Below are 16,951 nucleotides of genomic sequence, written 5' to 3' on the forward strand. Positions count from 1 at the left end.
CCCGCCTCTGTGTTTCTGCTGGTCTTAGGATCTCTGAATCCTTTTCTCTGTACTTTTGACCGGCTTCTACTGTCAAATGGAAGAAGTAAGAAATTTGGAATCAGCGTGTCTGCTCCAAACATTGTGGTTTGTCATCTTGAAATCCAAAAACAATCAGCTTTTCCCAAGTGGAAGTTTATATATTAAAATAAAATGCTGAAGTCCCTCGCCCCTGGGGTCCCACTATACCCAGAAAGGCAGAAATAAAGTATCCTCTTGGATTCAGCAGCTTTGACGCCTTTTCTTTTAAATCTCCAGACTCTTTGCTCTACCCTGCCACCGCCAGCATCCTGGTTGATAAACGTCCTTCCCTTTATTCTCGTTCAGGGTCAGAAAGGAGGGTGAAGCTTCCCTTTGAACTCGAAGATGCATTGTATGTGGTCTTATATGGTCCTGACATGGCTCATTTGTCTGAACTTGATTCTTGCTTTGCCCTGTATCTGTCTCCTTTGAAATTTTAGTGTGTGTTCAAGCTTGGTGATCACGGATCTAGAAGTGTGTGTGTGTGTGTCTGTGTGTGTGTGTATTTGATGAAACAATCCCAGGTGACACAGTGCTAAAGAATCCGCCTGCCAATGCAGGCGATAAAAGGGACGCGGGTTTGATCCCTGGGTCAGGACGGTCCTCTGGAGGAGGAAATGGCAACACATCCAGTATTCTCACCTGGAGAATTACATGGGCAGAGAAGCCTGGCGGGCTACGTCCATGGGGCTGCAAAGATCGGACACGCCTGAGCACACACACACATTTATTTGGCTGCCTTGGGTCTTGGCTGTGGCTTGCAGGATCTTTCTGACCTTCTTTGATGCATGTGGGATCTATTGCTGTGGCGCGTGAACCCTTGGATGCGGCTGTGGGATCTAGTTCACTGACCAGGGATCGAACCCAGGCCCCCTGCATTGGAAACCTGGAGTCTTACCCACTGGAACACCAGTGCACGCTCAGTCGCTAGGTCACATCTGACTCTGCACTCCCGTGGACTGTGGCCCCCCAGGCTTCTCTCTCACCCTAACTGTAACTTTCTAAAGGGGCTCTTTCATTTTCCCCCTCAGGGGAAGCGTTTAGTCAGAAATAAGTCTTGGTCTTCCTGAGTAGACTGTTACGTCTTCTTTTTTCACATAAAGCTGGCTGCCTCTCTAACTCAAGTCATTCGTGATCTGCACAATTTTTACTTTTCTACTGGGTACCTAAGCACCCATTTTTTTTTCATTTCAGAATCAGAAATGTTAAAAAAGTATATAAAGAAAAGACTGGAAAAGGGGAAGTATTGAAAGGTAAAGAAAAACTTTCATTGTTTCATTGACTTCTTAAAAAATGGAAAAAGTTCAGTGTAAAAAATTACAGATTATAGATAAGCAAAACAGAAAACGATACAAACAACCTACCTCCGCTACCTAGAAATTCACCACGATTAAGAACTGGACGTAAAAATCCTTCCAGATGTTTCATGGATCTACTTATCTACAAAAATGGAAGCATACACAGAAAAATGCTACTTCATTTTTAAAGATGAATTTGCTATTAGCAATATTTTATTATATTTGCACTATAAGGAAAGAATGTCTAGACTTAAAATGGATAAATTTTTATACTAGTCAGGGAATATTCATAGTTTATATGTATTGGCAAGATTAGCATAAGACGAATAACACCTTTGTTGTTGTTGTTGTTTGGTTGCTAAGTCTGACTCTTTGTGACCCCATGGACTGTATCCCACCAGGCTCCTCTGTCCATGGAATTTCCCAGGCTAGAAGACTGGAGTGGGTTGCCATTCCCTTCTCCAGGGCATCTTCCCGACTCAGGGGTTGAACCTGGGTCTCCTGCACTGCAGGCAGATTCTTTACTATCTGAGCCACAAGCCAGTATCCTACAATAACCATAGTTTATAATTGCTAGTGAACTGATGTATTTGAAACCGAGTATTCTCACAAATGTATTTTTCTATGACAAACGTTTAAGCAAGCATCAAAGTTAGTGGTGACATTTCATAGAGGACAGCTTGCTGTATGGATGATTATTTTTAGGAGGAATATATTTTTGAAGGGACAGAAGCCTTAACAGCTAAAAACGAAAGAGCCGTCAACCCTCCCAAGGTTGCGAGTTCTTGGTCCACTTTGCTTACGTTACATTTATTTTCTAACAAATGCAGATCCCTCAGGTCTCATCCTTTGAGAGTATGTCTTCCCTTTGAGAATTTAATGTACTTGTGTAAACGTGTTGGGTTTTTTCCTACTTGGTGAAAACTGTTATTATTTATATTCCCTTCTGCACCTTTTAAAAATGTCTCCTTATATTATGCATTTAAGATGGATAAATGGAAAGACCCCCACATGTGTTTCTTCCTGACAGTTGAAGTTTATTTTTATCCAATACCATCTAGACATGTGGTTTCTTTTTTAAATTATAGCCAAAGACACATTAAAGTATTTTTAAATATTTCAATTTTCAGAGCTCAGTATGAACCACTTTTGCCCTCATCAATATGTCTAAATGTTCCAACTTCTGCAAGGATTTGTTCTATTTTTAAAAGTAGCAGAACCTTAAAAAATTTTAAAGCAGCAAACATCCATAGGTGTAAAAATATATGAAACAAGCCCCTGGAGTTGCTCTTCGGGAAGTAAAGACGGTAGCTGTCCCTCTTGTCTTTCTCCCCCGGAGGCAGCGGGTTCCTGCGGCCGCTGGGAACACCTATGAAAACATGCCCTTGACGTAGCTTGTCAGCAGTGAAGGCAGGGAGGCCTGGCCTGCTGCAGTTCACGGGGTCGCAAGGAGGCAGACACGGCTTAGCGACTGAACGACAGCCGCAGTCTAATAGCTGAATAGTTAAATGGCATTCCCTTCTGTGGATACCGTGGCTTACTTAACTCACATACTAGTGTATGAAATTCGCTTTGTTTTCAGGTTTTTCACCATCCTAAAAACACTGCAGTGAACATTCTTGCTCAGTCTTTGTAAAACTAATAACTTCCTGAATAAAAATTTCTAGAAACAGAATTATTCAAATGGGTCCATAATTTTAAGATTCTTGGTTCATGTACCAAATCATTTCCTTCCAAGATTATAAAAATTCATACTCCCACAAGCAGTTATGAACAACAAAAATAATAGTAGCCACAAATACTCAAGGTTTATTGAGTACCTAGTGTGTGCTGAGAGCAACGCTCAGTGACAAGCCTGGACTTTTTCCTTTAACCCATAAGATCCTCACTTCTCTTCCACTTTACATGTGAGAAAACTGAGGCTTCCGTTTATTTTTTCAGATCATATGTATAATTTTCAAGATAACTAGTGTCACTTTTATCCTTGAAAACACTGCTCTTTCCCCTTTAAAAACAGCAAGCGTAAGATGTGTTAATGTGATTCTTTAGTTTTCTCAATAGTGTTTATTAATTAACTCATCTTTTTGACAGATTCGAAAGCTTGTTTCATTGATTTTAATTTCTTATCTTGACTTTGGTCCATTTTAGATTTCTTTCTGATTCTATTGGTCAGTGTATTCTGGACCAATAATATATTATTTTGTTAATTATATTTTCTCCACTGGTATAACTGTATTACTAATATTTTAATTATTATGGTTCTCAAATATATTTTAATATCTTGCAGCCAAGACTGATCTCTTACTATTCTGTAGATTTTCTTAATCATTTGAGTTTATTTTTCCAATGACCTTTAGAATCTTTTAGTCAAATTGCAAGTGAGGGTTTAATGGATTAGATTACAACAGGAAGAATTTTGTCTTATAATTACTTTTACTAGTATATTTAATAGTTGAGTAAACTGGCCTTATAAAGTTTTGTCTATCATCCAGATAGAAAATAGATGAACTGAAATTTTGGTCCAGTCATTAAATTCAATATTACTAGAAAGCAGGTCACTTATTTTAATTGAAAGAACTTGATCATTTAGATATAATGTTTTACAAGATTCTAAAGAATTTCATCTTGCTGTGTTCAACAACTTTCTGTAATGAAGTTTGGATTTCACATGGTGGTAAAGCAAATAAAGAAAAAATAATATCTCAAAGGATTTTTAGTTAAATGATTTTTCTATTGACATGAAAACACAACACTTTTAACAAAAGAATAGAAAAATGGGGTTAGGGCAAAATACAGATTTTTGGTGAATGTGTTTTAAAAGATAATTAATGCCATGAAAAAGGTTTATGATTAAATATTTGAAAAGGCAGCCTATAAAAAAATAGAGTACAGCCAAAGTTTATAAATATATTTACATATTCATATGTGCAAATATGCACATGATGCAAGTGTATTATAATGTGGCTATTTGGAATTATGGTTGATTTTTATCTTAAGTGATTGTATTTATTTCTCAAATATTCTACAGTAAAGGTGTTATTTTAGCAACCAGGAAAATACTGAATATAATGTATTTTAAACTATTGAAATGCTTCAAATACACAATTAAAATAAATTGTTCTGTTTTTAGAAACGACCCTATCTATTGCCCTCTTATTTATAATGCTGATGTTTTATTCTGAAAATAGGCTTGTTCTTGGACATCTATGAAGGTCAGATCACAGCAATTCTGGGTCACAGTGGGGCTGGCAAATCGGCGTTGCTGAGCACCCTTAGTGGCTTGTCTGTTCCGACAGAAGGTGGGCAAAAGATACTTCCCAGAGGCAAGAAGCCCGATCGCAGAATGAGGCCATGTGTGCCTTACTTGTTTTCAGGTTTAAATTTAACTGCTTAGAGGAAATAATGTTCGCTTATCTAAAGCTGTTTCCCAGAACTACACGATTTTATATATATGTTCTATTTCCCAAGTTTTCATGAAAATCCTGGTCCTCATTGCTATGTGATATTTCAGGGGAGATATTGTGTATACACTAATCTCAACATCTATTTACGCTGAGAGTAGTTAGTGGTTGTTAATAAATTATAAAGTCATCATTTTAGATAATAATTCTGAATATATGCCAATATTTTCCTAAATAAGATCTACAGACATTAATAAAATGTATTATCTCACCAATGTTAAATTATTTTTAACTTCTATTCTTAGGATCAGTTACCATCTATAATAAAAATCCCTCCGAAATGCAAGACTTGGAGGAAATCCGAAAGATAACTGGTGTTTGTCCTCAATTCAATGTTCAGTTTGACACGCTCACTGTGAAGGAAAACCTCAGGCTGTTTGCAAAAATAAAAGGGATTCGGCCAAAGGACGTGGAACAAGAGGTACACGGGTGTGCTCAGATTCTCTGAACTGCGGAACATTTGCCAATTTAAACCAGTGATTCACTGCTCTGCCATAAATGAAATGCATGCAATGAGGTCCTTTAAAATATATATATATATATATATATGGGCTTCCCTGGTGGCTCAGCTGGTAAAGAATCCACCTGCAATGTGGGAGACCTGGGTTTGATCCCTGGGTTGGGAAGATCCCCTGGAGAAGGGAATGGCTACCGATTCCATATACTGCTCTAATGGATGGTCAAAATGCCATAATATGAATCATGTTGGATTTAAAGTTTTGTATATTTCTTGTCTAGGTACAAAGAGTTTTACTGGAACTGGACATACAGAACATTCAGGATAATCTTGCTACACTTTTAAGTGAAGGTCAGAAAAGAAAGCTGACCATTGGGATTGCCCTTTTAGGAGATCCTCAAGTAAGTGAAATCATACATGAGGAGGATTGCAGAGTGAGCATCAGGACGAGGTCCAGCTCGTGTGTGTGTGTGTGATAAAAGCATTTTACTGTATACAGATGATTCCTCCTCCTCCTCCTCCTTCCTCCTCTTCCTCTCCTCCTTCTTGGAATGTAACTGACCTACAGCACTGTGTGACTTCCAGCTGCACAGCGTAGTGATTTAACATTTCTATGCGTTACAAAAGGACCACCACGATAAATCTAGCTACCGTCTGTCACTGTGCAAAGTAATTGAAGTATTACTGACTCTATTCCCCATGCCACACACTTTGACAGGGCTTATTTACTTTGTAACTGGAGGTTGCTGCCTCTTAATCTCCCTCCCCTATTTCACTCATCCTCCCACCCCCCTCCCTTCCGGCAACCACTCTTTCTTCTCTCTACCTGTGATTTGGTTTCTGTTTTGTTCTGTTCGCCAGTTTGCTTTGATTTTTAGATTCCGCACGTAAATGAGATCATGCAGCATCTGTCTTTCTCTCTCTGACTTCTGCTTAGCATAATACCCTCTAGGTCTATCTCTGTTGTCACAGATGCAAATGTTCATTCTACGTTTGACTGAGTAATAGTCCACTATATATATATATATATATATATATATATATATCCCACATCTTCTTTATCCATTCATTTATTTATGGACATTTAAGTGGCTTCCATATCTTGGCTACTATAAATAACACTGCAGTAAACATAAGGATGCTTGTGTCTTTTTGAATTAGTGTTTTGGGTTTTTTTTTTTTTTTTAATACAGGAGTAAAATTTCTGGATTGTATGGTAGTTCTATTTTTAATTTCAGCTTTTAAGGAAACCCCATACTGTTTTCCATAGTGACTGCACCAATGTACATACATTCCCAGTAACAGTGCACAAGGGTCCTATTTTTCCCACATCCTTACCAGTATTTGTTATTCATTGTCTTTTGGATAATAGCCATTCAGACAGGTGTGAGTGATATCTCCTTGTGGTTTTCATGTGCCTTTTTTTCCCTGATGGTTTGTGATGTTGAGTAGCTCATGTGTCTGTTGGCTATAAATATGTCTTCTTTGAAAAATGTCTGTTCAGATCCCTTGACCATTTTGTAATCAGGTTATTTTTTTTATATAGAATCATGTGAGTCCTTTGTATATTTTGGATGTTAACTCCTTATTGGTCAAATCATTTACAAGTATCTCCTCCCACTTGGTAGGCAGCCTTTTGGGATTGTTGATAGTTTCCTTCCCTCTGCAAAAACTTTTTATTTTGTTTTTATAGTTATTTCAGTTATCTATTTTATCTTAGAATTTATTCTTATTTACTTTTTAATTTTTTGGCCACATCACATGGCCTGTGGGAGCTTGGTTCCCAACCAGGGATCAGACCTGTGCCCCCTGCATTGGAAACGTGAAGACTTAACCACTGGAATGCCAGGGAAGGCCCTGTAAAAGCTTTTGAGCTTGATGTAGTCCCATTCATTTACTTTTGCTTTTGCTTCCCTTGCCTGAGGAGACATAACCAAAAAAATACTGCTAAGACCAATGTCAAAGAACGAAGCTCTTCTTTTACCCCTGAAAGTGGTCGAGTTTTCATTATAACGTATCCAGAGGAGCATACTATGTGTAACATGAGTGTTAGTCTGCTGGATACAAGTGGTGGACAGTCATTATTTGGCACGGTTTTTATTGATTCCCATGCTCTACCGTGGAGACAGTTAACAAGGACGAGAGAAACGGTGTATGTATCTTCATCCACTGTAGGTTTTGCTATTAGATGAGCCAACTGCGGGACTGGATCCTTTCTCAAGACAAAGAATATGGAACTTCCTCCGGGAGCGCAAAGCAGACCGTGTGATCCTCTTGAGTACCAACCTGACGGATGAAGTGGACATCCTGGCTGGTAACTGTCACTTTTATCTCAGTTTGACGGTGAAGAATTTGGGAGACATTGATTCCCAGGGCAAGATTCCTGCTCTCTTTCCCTCAGTGATTGCACAGGAATCCGGGGGATGACTGCCATCTAGTCCCACCGTAGAACTCCTCACCAGCTCTGCATGTGCTGGACTGTGAGCCCTAATGAAAAACCATGCTGACAGCTTTTCAGATCAGCTCTTGATTAATTTCAGCATCCCAGTCTTCTTTCATGTCTATTTGGTTGAAAAATGTCCACTCATTTTTTATCATCCAGAATAGAAAATACGCTCATGGAGTTTATTTATTTATTTTTTTCAAGAAGTATCAGAAGCCACTGAATGCAGAAGTGGAATGCAGAAGCTAATTTTTTTTTATTAATTTAATTTTTAAAGTTTTTATCTTCTATTGGAGTATAGTTGATGAGCAGTTTTCCAATAGTTCCAGTTGCACAGCAGAGAAATTCAGCTAAACAGTTCAGTTCAGTCATTCAGTCATGTCCAACTCTTTGCGACTCTGTGGACTGCAGCATGCCAGGCCTCCCTGCCCATCACCAACTCCTGGAGCTTACTCAGAGTCATGTCCATTGAGTTGGTGATGCCATCGAACGATCTCATCCTCTGTCATCCCCATCTCCTCCCGCCTTCAATCTTTCCAGCATCAGGGTCTTTTCTAATGAGTCAGCTCTTTGCATCAGGTGGCCAAAGTATTGGAGTTTCAGCTTCAGTATCAGTCCTTCCAATGAATAGTCAGGACTGATCTCCTTTAGGATGGACTGGTTGGATCTCCCTGCAGTCCAAGGGACTCTTAAGAGTCTTCTCCAACACCGCAGTTCAAAACATACACATTTATCCATTCTCCCATGCAGAAGCTCATTTTATTTACTTTAAACTTTATTTTATACACAATAACTTTTAAATTTTTTTAAACATTGAAATCATTTTGTGTTGGGGTATAGTCGATTAACAATGTTGCGATAGTTTCAGGTGAATAGCAAAGGGTCTCAGCCATAGGTATCCATGTATCCTTTCTCCCCCAGACCCCACTCCCTTCCAGGCTGGCAGAAGCTCATTTTAAATGCATCCATTTTAGTGCATGTTTCATGTTTTTAAAAGCCCATGAGATGGAGTTAGGCTCCCACAGGACACTTCTTCCTTGGAAATCTGAGTCCTGGCACCCCCCCCCCATGTTTTCCACACAGTGAAGCGATGACGACCCCATCTTCCCTCTCTCACTCCTTTCTGCTCAGATAGGAAAGTGATCCTGTCCAACGGGAAGCTGAAGTGTGTGGGCTCCTCTGTCTTTCTGAAGCGAAGATGGGGTCTCGGCTATCACCTGAGGTAAAGGACCCGGGGTGGCCTGGCTCTGTAGACGCATCGTCAGTGACGGCCTGCCCCAGAGGTGGCCGCTCCGGGAGAGACTCGGTCTCACGCTTCAGCTCGCTCAGCTGGGACGGTCCGCGTCTGCCACGCGCTCCTCTGGATTCTTGGCTCCTGCATCCTCACCAGCACGGAGGACGGGGCAGATTTCACAGGGAGAAGCCCTGGCGGGCTAATGACCGCCTCCCGGATCCCCGTCCAGGCTGAGGTCCTGTGTGGTCTGACCTCCCGGACCCCTGTCCAGGCTGAGGCCTTGGGTGGTCTGACAGGCCTCGCCCTTTTCCTGCCCTGAATCTCCTCAGCTGACCCATGCACTACTCCGGTAGATGGCCACCTTTTCACAGGACAGGAAGTCAAGTCCTTCCAGAAGCTCCCATCAACAGGGAGTAAGTCTGGAGACAAAGAGTGGAGGACGGTGTCTAACCAGCAAGTGTGTCCAGGCCAAACCAATACTTTTTGGAGAAAACCTTGATGATCAAACAAAACATGGCTGAAGGGCAGATTTCCCTATTAGACACTAATTTTCTAACATCTGCACAGTATGGTAATAATTATTTTCCCTAAGAAATCTCTTCTGCCTAATGATCTTGCCTGCCTCTGTTTCTCTTCATACTTGATATATCATTTTAATTGCATTATTTATTTTTGTGTACTTGCAGTTGTTTTGAGCTGATTCATCTTCTCTGTCCAGATCCTAAGATTTTCCAAACTGATGACATGGTTGTTATTGTTATTATTTCCTCATTTGTTTGCTCCCTAGAGCCAAGTAAAGTAATACATAAGAGCTAGAAATCCAATAAGAGCTGTTTTTGTGGCAGCGGCAGGGAAAACACAAATGAACTGTCTTTCCCTTTACATGTTAGTTTGTGCAGAAGTGAAATGTGTGACCCAGAGAAAATAACATCCCTCATCAATCACCACATCCCTGATGCTAAATTGAAAACGGAAAGCAAAGAAAAGCTTGTGTATACATTGCCTGCGGAAAGGACAAATAAATTTCCAGGTAATTTAAGTATAAGTACGAGGGGATGAGCTTGGGAACAAGTGTTCACACCATTATTACAGTTTTCATATGTGGTGGGTTTGGATTTCGTTTGGGGTCGGGTTTCTTAAGGAGCTGAAGCTGAGATGAGAACTTCCAAGTGGAGCTGTCCAACGGCTAAGGGTATAGTTGGTTATGGGATACAGGAATTCAGAGAGCAGAGTGAGAGCTGAATCTGGGAATCACTGATTCAGTGATTCAGGTTGAATCAATTGAACCTGGGTATTAGATGGGGATGCAAGGGATTGGATTAATGAGAAGGTGACATAGGACTGAACCCTCAGGAGAGAGTGGAGGACGGGTCAGAGGGCGGTGGAAATCAGGAGCCCCCGGGGCAGTTCAAGGAGAAACAAGAGAGTCTGTTTTTATTAACTCAAGGAAGAAAATGTTTCTAGAAGGAGGGTGTAGTCAACGGCTTTGACTGTCACTAAATTTTAAAAAGAGAGAAACCAAGTTAAAAGAATAAAAACAAACAACTCCCCACCCCCCACCAAGAAAATGTATTCATTGAATTAAGAAGAAAATTGGAATCACTGATGCTTGAAAACAGTAGCTTCTGGGCGGGCGGCGGGGGTATAAGGGTAGCCTTTGGGTTTGTGTAGGTTATGTGTGACTAGGATGTGACTAATGAAAGACAGCAAAAGAGACAAATCTTTGGAGTAGCGTATGCATTTGTGTGGGAGGAGGAGAGTGTTCCTTTGTTTTGCTGTTGCTTGTCGCATGCACGCACACACGTCTTTGTTCAATGGGTGACCTTACAGCATTTTGGCGTGTGATTTGGGGTGACCCGGTACTTGCAGAAGTTAATGATGCAGGAGAGAAAAGGAAGAGGTAATTCTGGGAGGTCCTTGAGAGTCCCAAAGGGGAAGGAGTTCAGGACCCAAATCAAAGAGGTGATCTTGGGTGAGAGGAGCTGCAGACCATCCAGAAGGAGAGTCAGGAATGGAGGTAGAAGCACATGGTGATTTGTGGGGCAACGGTGATTTGTGGGATGATGGTGATTTGTGGGGTGACGGTGATTTGTGGGGTGATGGTGATTTGTGGGGCGATGGTGATTTGTGGGGTCATGGTGATTTGTGGGGCGATGGTGATTTGTGGGGTCATGGTGATTTGTGGGGTCATGGTGATTTGTGGGGCAACGGTGATTTGTGGGATGATGGTGATTTGTGGGGTGACGGTGATTTGTGGGGCGATGGTGATTTGTGGGGTGATGGTGATTTGTGGGGCGATGGTGATTTGTGGGGTGATGGTGATTTGTGGGGCAACGGTGATTTGTGGGGTGACGGTGATTTGTGGGGTGACGGTGATTTGTGGGGCGATGGTGATTTGTGGGGCGATGGTGATATGTGGGGTGATGGTGATTTGTGGGGCAATGGTGATATGTGGGGCAATGGTGATTTGTGGGGTGATGCTGATTTGTGGGGCGATGCTGATTTGTGGGGCGATGCTGATTTGTGGGGCGATGGTGATTTGTGGGGTGATGGTGATATGTGGGGTGATGGTGATTTGTGGGGTGATGGTGATTTGTGGGGTGACGGTGATTTGTGGGGCAATGGATGATTTGTGGGGTGACAGTGATTTGTGGGGCGATGGTAGAAGGTGGTGCTCTCTCTGCTCATCTTTCCTCAAAGAAGTTTGCAGGCGCATCGTGAGCTATAGGCAGACGATGGATGCAGAGGGTTTGTGCACTGGGGGGAGGCCTCCCTCTTCAGGTCACTGAGGGAGTGCACCCGGGTGAAATTTTGCCTCCAAAGACGTGACCTATACAACATTCGGCATCATCATTCAGATAGGTGTCCATTCACTAGGCTTAGTTGTCAATGTGGTATTTCAGATGTCTCTGTCCCCTCCTGTTGCCTTAGACCTTTTCAGTGACCTTGATGAGGGTTGCGGCCCGGGTGTGATGAGTTATGAGGTTTCCACGTCGACTCTGAATGAAGTCTTCGTGAAACTGGAAGGGAACTCGACGAGTGAGCAAGGTACATCCGTTCGTATACGTCACGGAAGACCAATTTCCAAATGGTCATGTGTCAGCTTAGAGTCTAGAGTGTCTTTTGTGTGGCTCTCAGCAAGGAACGAGACACATTCCAGATCTGATAGTGCTGTTTGGGAAGGGTGGTCAGCCTGTTCCTCACGTCGTCACTAGGACTAAACCCAAGTCCCTTCTTGGTGCATCTCAGACTTCCCTTCAGAAGCGATTCACTTCCTCTTTAAGCTGCTGTCTCCTCTCCCAGAGAATCCCTGCTTGCTGGATGCTCTGACGGTGTCAGAGACTCTCCATCAGGGTCATGAAGTCTGAGTAGATGTTTCTTGTCAAGACTGCCTTTACCTTGCTCATTTGCAGACTGAGCCCTTAATGGGGAAAAGGATTCAATAATCTCCTCAGGTGTGTTTTGGTGGTGGTGGTTTAGTCACTAAGTCATGCCCGACTGTTTGTGACCCCATGGACTTTATGCAGCCCTCCAGGCTCCTCTGTCCGTGGGGTTTCCCAGGCAGGAACACTGGAATGGGTTGTCATTTCCTTCTCCAGGGGATCTTCCCAACCCAGGGATTGAACCCTGGGTTCAATCAATGGAGCTCTCACATTGACAGACAGATTCCTTACCACTGAGCCACCAGGGAAGCCCAGCATGTGTTTTAATGGATGATGATTTTTAAAAGCTGTCATTTTGCAACCTTTATGGCAGACACTTTGATCGACGTGTGGCTATATTGCAGTTACCTTTCTATAATAACCTTTATGGGCTTTCCAGGTGGCTCAGTGGTAAAGAATCCTCCTGCAGTGCAGGATGTGTGGGTTCAGTCCTGGTTGGGAAGATCCCCTGGAGAAGAGACTGGCAACCCGCTCCAGTATTCTTGCCCGGGAAATCCCATGGACAGAGGAGCCTGGCGGGCTAGAGTCCACGGGGTTGCAAAGAGTCAGACAGGACTGAGCGACTAACAAACAACAAAATAACCTTTGTAACAAACACCATGGGCGCACTTTTACACCTGAGAAAATCAGGCCGAACAGCAGTTAAATGATTTGTCCCAAATCATGCTGCTTGTACGGCATGTATCTGGGGATCAGGTACAGATCTGGTGGTTTCAGATCTGACGACTTTTCCACATAGAATTTTAAGTAGACATTTAGGCATCCATGATTGGGTGTTCCTGTGGAAGAAATTTCTTGAAATCCCTCAGAATATTGTCACATATGGGCCCTTCTCTGTCTTTTCAAAGACAGGGCGTACTGTGATCATCTTTCCTGAGTTCCACGTTTGGTATGAATTCACCTCATTTTCCCCCACTGAGTTTATTGAATGCGGGCATCACGCACATAGTTTGTTCCCGGCCTTCTTTGCTTTGTAACCAGGAACATTCTAAAACAGTGTTTAATATTGTTACAAAGAGAAAGCTGTGATGCCCATGATGCTGTTAGTAATGCGTGTGTGTTCTGTGTGTGTGCGTGTGTGTAGATTTTGAACAAGCAGAGATGAGCAGGGACACGGGACAGCTACATGAAATGGATCCACCTTGCCCTTCTCCCCCTGAGATGCAGAAGGCTGTGAGCGTCGCGGGCCTCTGGAGGCTGCAGTTCTGGGCGATGGCGCGGCTCCGCTTCTTACAGTTAAGACGAGGAAAGAAAGGGCTTCTGACCCTGTGAGTATCAGGGCATGCTGCTTCTTAGACAGTGAGTGTCCTGAGCGGGTTAAACTGGAGTGAATCTGAAACTAGAATACAGTGATATACTCCTCAGCCATAAAAAACTAAATAATGTCATTTACAGCAACAGATGAACCTAGGGATTGTTGTAGTGGGGGAAGAAAGTGAAAGACAAATATACCATATTGTGTACATGTGGAATCTTCTAAAAAGGTACAAATGAACTTACTTACAAAGCAGAAGCAGAGTCACAGAAGTAGGAAACAGGCTTACAGTTGGCAAAGCAGGAAGGCTGGGGGCGGCGGGTAAACGGGAGCTTGGGAGGGACACACACACTGCTACATAGAAAGTAGGAACTAGTGAGGACTCCTGTGAGGCACAGGGCCCCCACTCTGTAATGACCTGTGTTGGAAAAGGACTTTTCAAAGAACAAACATTGTTATTGTGGATCTAAAAAAGACAAAAGCAGACAAGCAAACAAAAAACCTGGAACATAGTGCCCCCCAGCAGCATTCCTGCCAGAGGAGGAATAAATGTAGCGTTTGATTGTACCAACAGTGGGAACACCAGATGTTAGGGCTTGAGCAGCCTTCTCCACACGTCTGTTTAATTTTCATAGTTTAGCCTGTGTTTGTATCGCAGTGCCAGGCTTCCCTGGGGGTTCAGCAGTTAAGAACCCTCCTGCCAATGCAACAGACACGGGTTCAGTCCCTGGGTTAGGAAGATCCCCTGGAGGAAGGCATAGCAACCCACTCCAGTACTCTTGCCTGGAGAATCCCATGGACAGAGGAGTCTGGTGGGCTACAGTCCATGGGGTCTCAGAGAGTCAGATACGACTTAGGACTGAGCATGCGCCCACGCATGGCATGTGAAGGTATGACTTTCAAAATTTTAGCACCAATTATAGATGGCACTCAACAAATACTTGTGAAACATCTGGCTGAATAAATAACACTGTTCTGTCACAGTGGCATTCATGTGGTAATATTTCTTTATTGATAGACTGTTCGTGTTTGGAATTGCTATGTTCCCTTTGATTGTGGAAAGCATACTCTACGCACTGGTGAATGAAACCTCTGACTGGGAGTTTACGCCTGAGTTGTATTTCCTCTCTCCGGGACGGCTTCCCCAGGACCCCCGTACCAGCCTACTGATCATCAACAACACAGGTAAACAGAGAAACAAAATTTAAATCCAGAAAAAAGTGATTTTTATTGTTAAATAGCACAGATAGGGGGAAGCAAATTACGAGAGAGTAAAATGTGTATTTTAAACCTCACTTATGGAAAAGAACCTGCGAGGGGCGATGCATGTCTGTGTGACTTTGGAGCTGCTGGGACAGCCGGAAGGAGCCTGAGTCCCCGTGTAACCCATCTGACCCGTCAGCTGATCCTCAGCTCTTCTGTGAGATGGAGACGGACTTCTGCACTCACAGAACCACTCTGTTCTCAGTCTCTGCATCACAGCAGCCTAACCTACACCATAAACGTTATACACGCCGCTTGATAATGTGAAGACGGCATCTTTATATACCCTATGCCCCTCCAACAAAATCTAGGAAGATTCTTTATGACTGATTAGAACCCATGATCTTGTTACCCTAAATGATGGGCGATTGGTTTTGCCTAACTGTTTATTTCAGGCTTCTTCGGTGGCTCAGTGGTAAAGCATAAGATTTGATAACAGAAGATAGTGGAAAGGCTTCTCTTTTATGGGCCAGTACTATTATTATTTTGATGCCCACAGAGACATGCCTTTACATGGTATTCTATAAATCTTGATTTTAAATTGTGTGTCTGGTTTATTTTTAAAAATTGTCACACATGTTCTTACTTTCTATGGCCTTCTTTTCTGGATTTCATGCTAGAATCAGATATTGAAGATTTTATACAGTCACTGAAGCATCAAAATATACTTTTGGAGGTAGATGACTTTGAAAATAGAAATGGCACTGAAGATCCCTCTTACAATGGGGCCATCATCGTTTCTGGTAAACGAAAGGTATGCTTGCCACTTGCCTCTTGTGTTTGCTTTTATGAAAAAAATTTAAAGGCTACATTTTAACTGATTTAAACACTGTGAAAAGTCAACCAAGTATATAGTGACGACTCAAAAACACGTGGGGTTATCATTGAATTAACCGTGACGTTTAAATAAATTGTAAAACATTTTTATCTTAAATTTTGAATTAGAAGATTTTTTACGTTTGAAAGTACCTAGATGTCATAGCATTATTCAGACTCAATAAAATATTAGACCTTCTGAGTGCCAACCCCTATAATTATGAATTTAAGAAACCCCATTTAATGATGAACTACCCAAGTGATATTTTTATATATTGAGAAAATACATTAAATACTATAATAATCACATGAAATCTATGGGAGGAAAGTGCTCTCAGTTTATTATTTAATATGTTTCAATTTGGATAAAAGAGTGCAAGTAATAGAGATCCTTTCACAGGAATAAGACTGTTGAAAATACATCCCAGTCTTAAGTAAAACGCTGAGTTTACATCCCAGTGGAAAGCTGGGGCCAGATTCAGTGAAGCTACCTGCTTCTTTCTTGCTACAAGGGGAATGAAAACAGAGCAAAAGGCACTGAGTTTGTATTCCCGAATCTGCCTACAGTAGGCGCTTGGTAAGATGTGTAATCCCGGTGCCAGCTCGTGGAAACTCTGTTGCTTGTCGGTTGCTTTACCTGCTCCTGATCTCAGGTACTTACTGTGTGAACGGTGGTGATACTGAACGGTGCGTGAACAGTCGCAGAATTTTGTGTCTCTTTGGCTGTGCTGGGTCTTCGCGGCTGTGAGCGGGTTTTTCTCTAGGTGCAGTGAGGGGGGCTCCTCTCCAGAGTCGGTTCTCTTGCTGGGACCCCGTGAGCTCAGTAGCTGCGGCTGCCGGGCTCCGCAGCACAGGCGCAATAGTAGCGGGCTCAGCTGTTCCGTGGAACGTGGGATCTTCCCGGACCAGAGATCGAACCTGTCTCCTGCACGGGCAGCCAGATTCTAAAGAATCCACTGAGCCCCCAGAGAAGCCTGCATGAGCATCTTTACAAACATGAAGAACATAAAGGCGGTCTCAGGAAGTGTGAAAACGCTTCATTGGCAGTGTAACCCCGCGCTTACCTCCTACGCAGAAGGTCAGGGTTCCTTTGCTTGTTCTCTGTAAGCGTACTGTCCCCTTGTCAGGGCCTCTGAAATCCTGGTCGATAAAACTTCCTCGTAAGCAAAACGAGGACGAATGATTTCAAATCAGTAATGCTGATGAAAATGCATACGGCCA

At 42.5% G+C, this 16,951-nt stretch overlaps 1 protein-coding gene across 7 annotated transcripts in view; it reads left to right on the plus strand.

The window, feature by feature from the left end:
• The window catches only part of ABCA6 (ATP binding cassette subfamily A member 6), a 60,929-nt gene that overhangs the window by 20,228 nt on the left and 23,750 nt on the right, over positions 1-16,951 (plus strand). For all 7 annotated transcript variants that reach the window (XR_006341444.1, XM_043905697.1, XM_043905698.1 and 4 more), the window contains 11 exons: positions 1,255-1,313; positions 4,547-4,657; positions 5,065-5,240; positions 5,558-5,677; positions 7,452-7,590; positions 8,851-8,941; positions 9,844-9,983; positions 11,885-12,001; positions 13,481-13,664; positions 14,670-14,836; positions 15,535-15,668. Coding sequence is in view for 6 of the 7 variants with exons in the window: in XM_043905697.1 (XP_043761632.1) it covers positions 1,255-1,313; positions 4,547-4,657; positions 5,065-5,240; positions 5,558-5,677; positions 7,452-7,590; positions 8,851-8,941; positions 9,844-9,983; positions 11,885-12,001; positions 13,481-13,664; positions 14,670-14,836; positions 15,535-15,668 (1,438 nt within the window). In the remaining variant the exon portion in view is untranslated. The remainder of the gene's footprint in view (positions 1-1,254; positions 1,314-4,546; positions 4,658-5,064; positions 5,241-5,557; positions 5,678-7,451; positions 7,591-8,850; positions 8,942-9,843; positions 9,984-11,884; positions 12,002-13,480; positions 13,665-14,669; positions 14,837-15,534; positions 15,669-16,951) is intronic.

The sequence above is a fragment of the Cervus elaphus genome, chromosome 5 (genome assembly GCF_910594005.1).
Source record: "Cervus elaphus chromosome 5, mCerEla1.1, whole genome shotgun sequence".
NCBI lineage: Eukaryota > Metazoa > Chordata > Mammalia > Artiodactyla > Cervidae > Cervus > Cervus elaphus.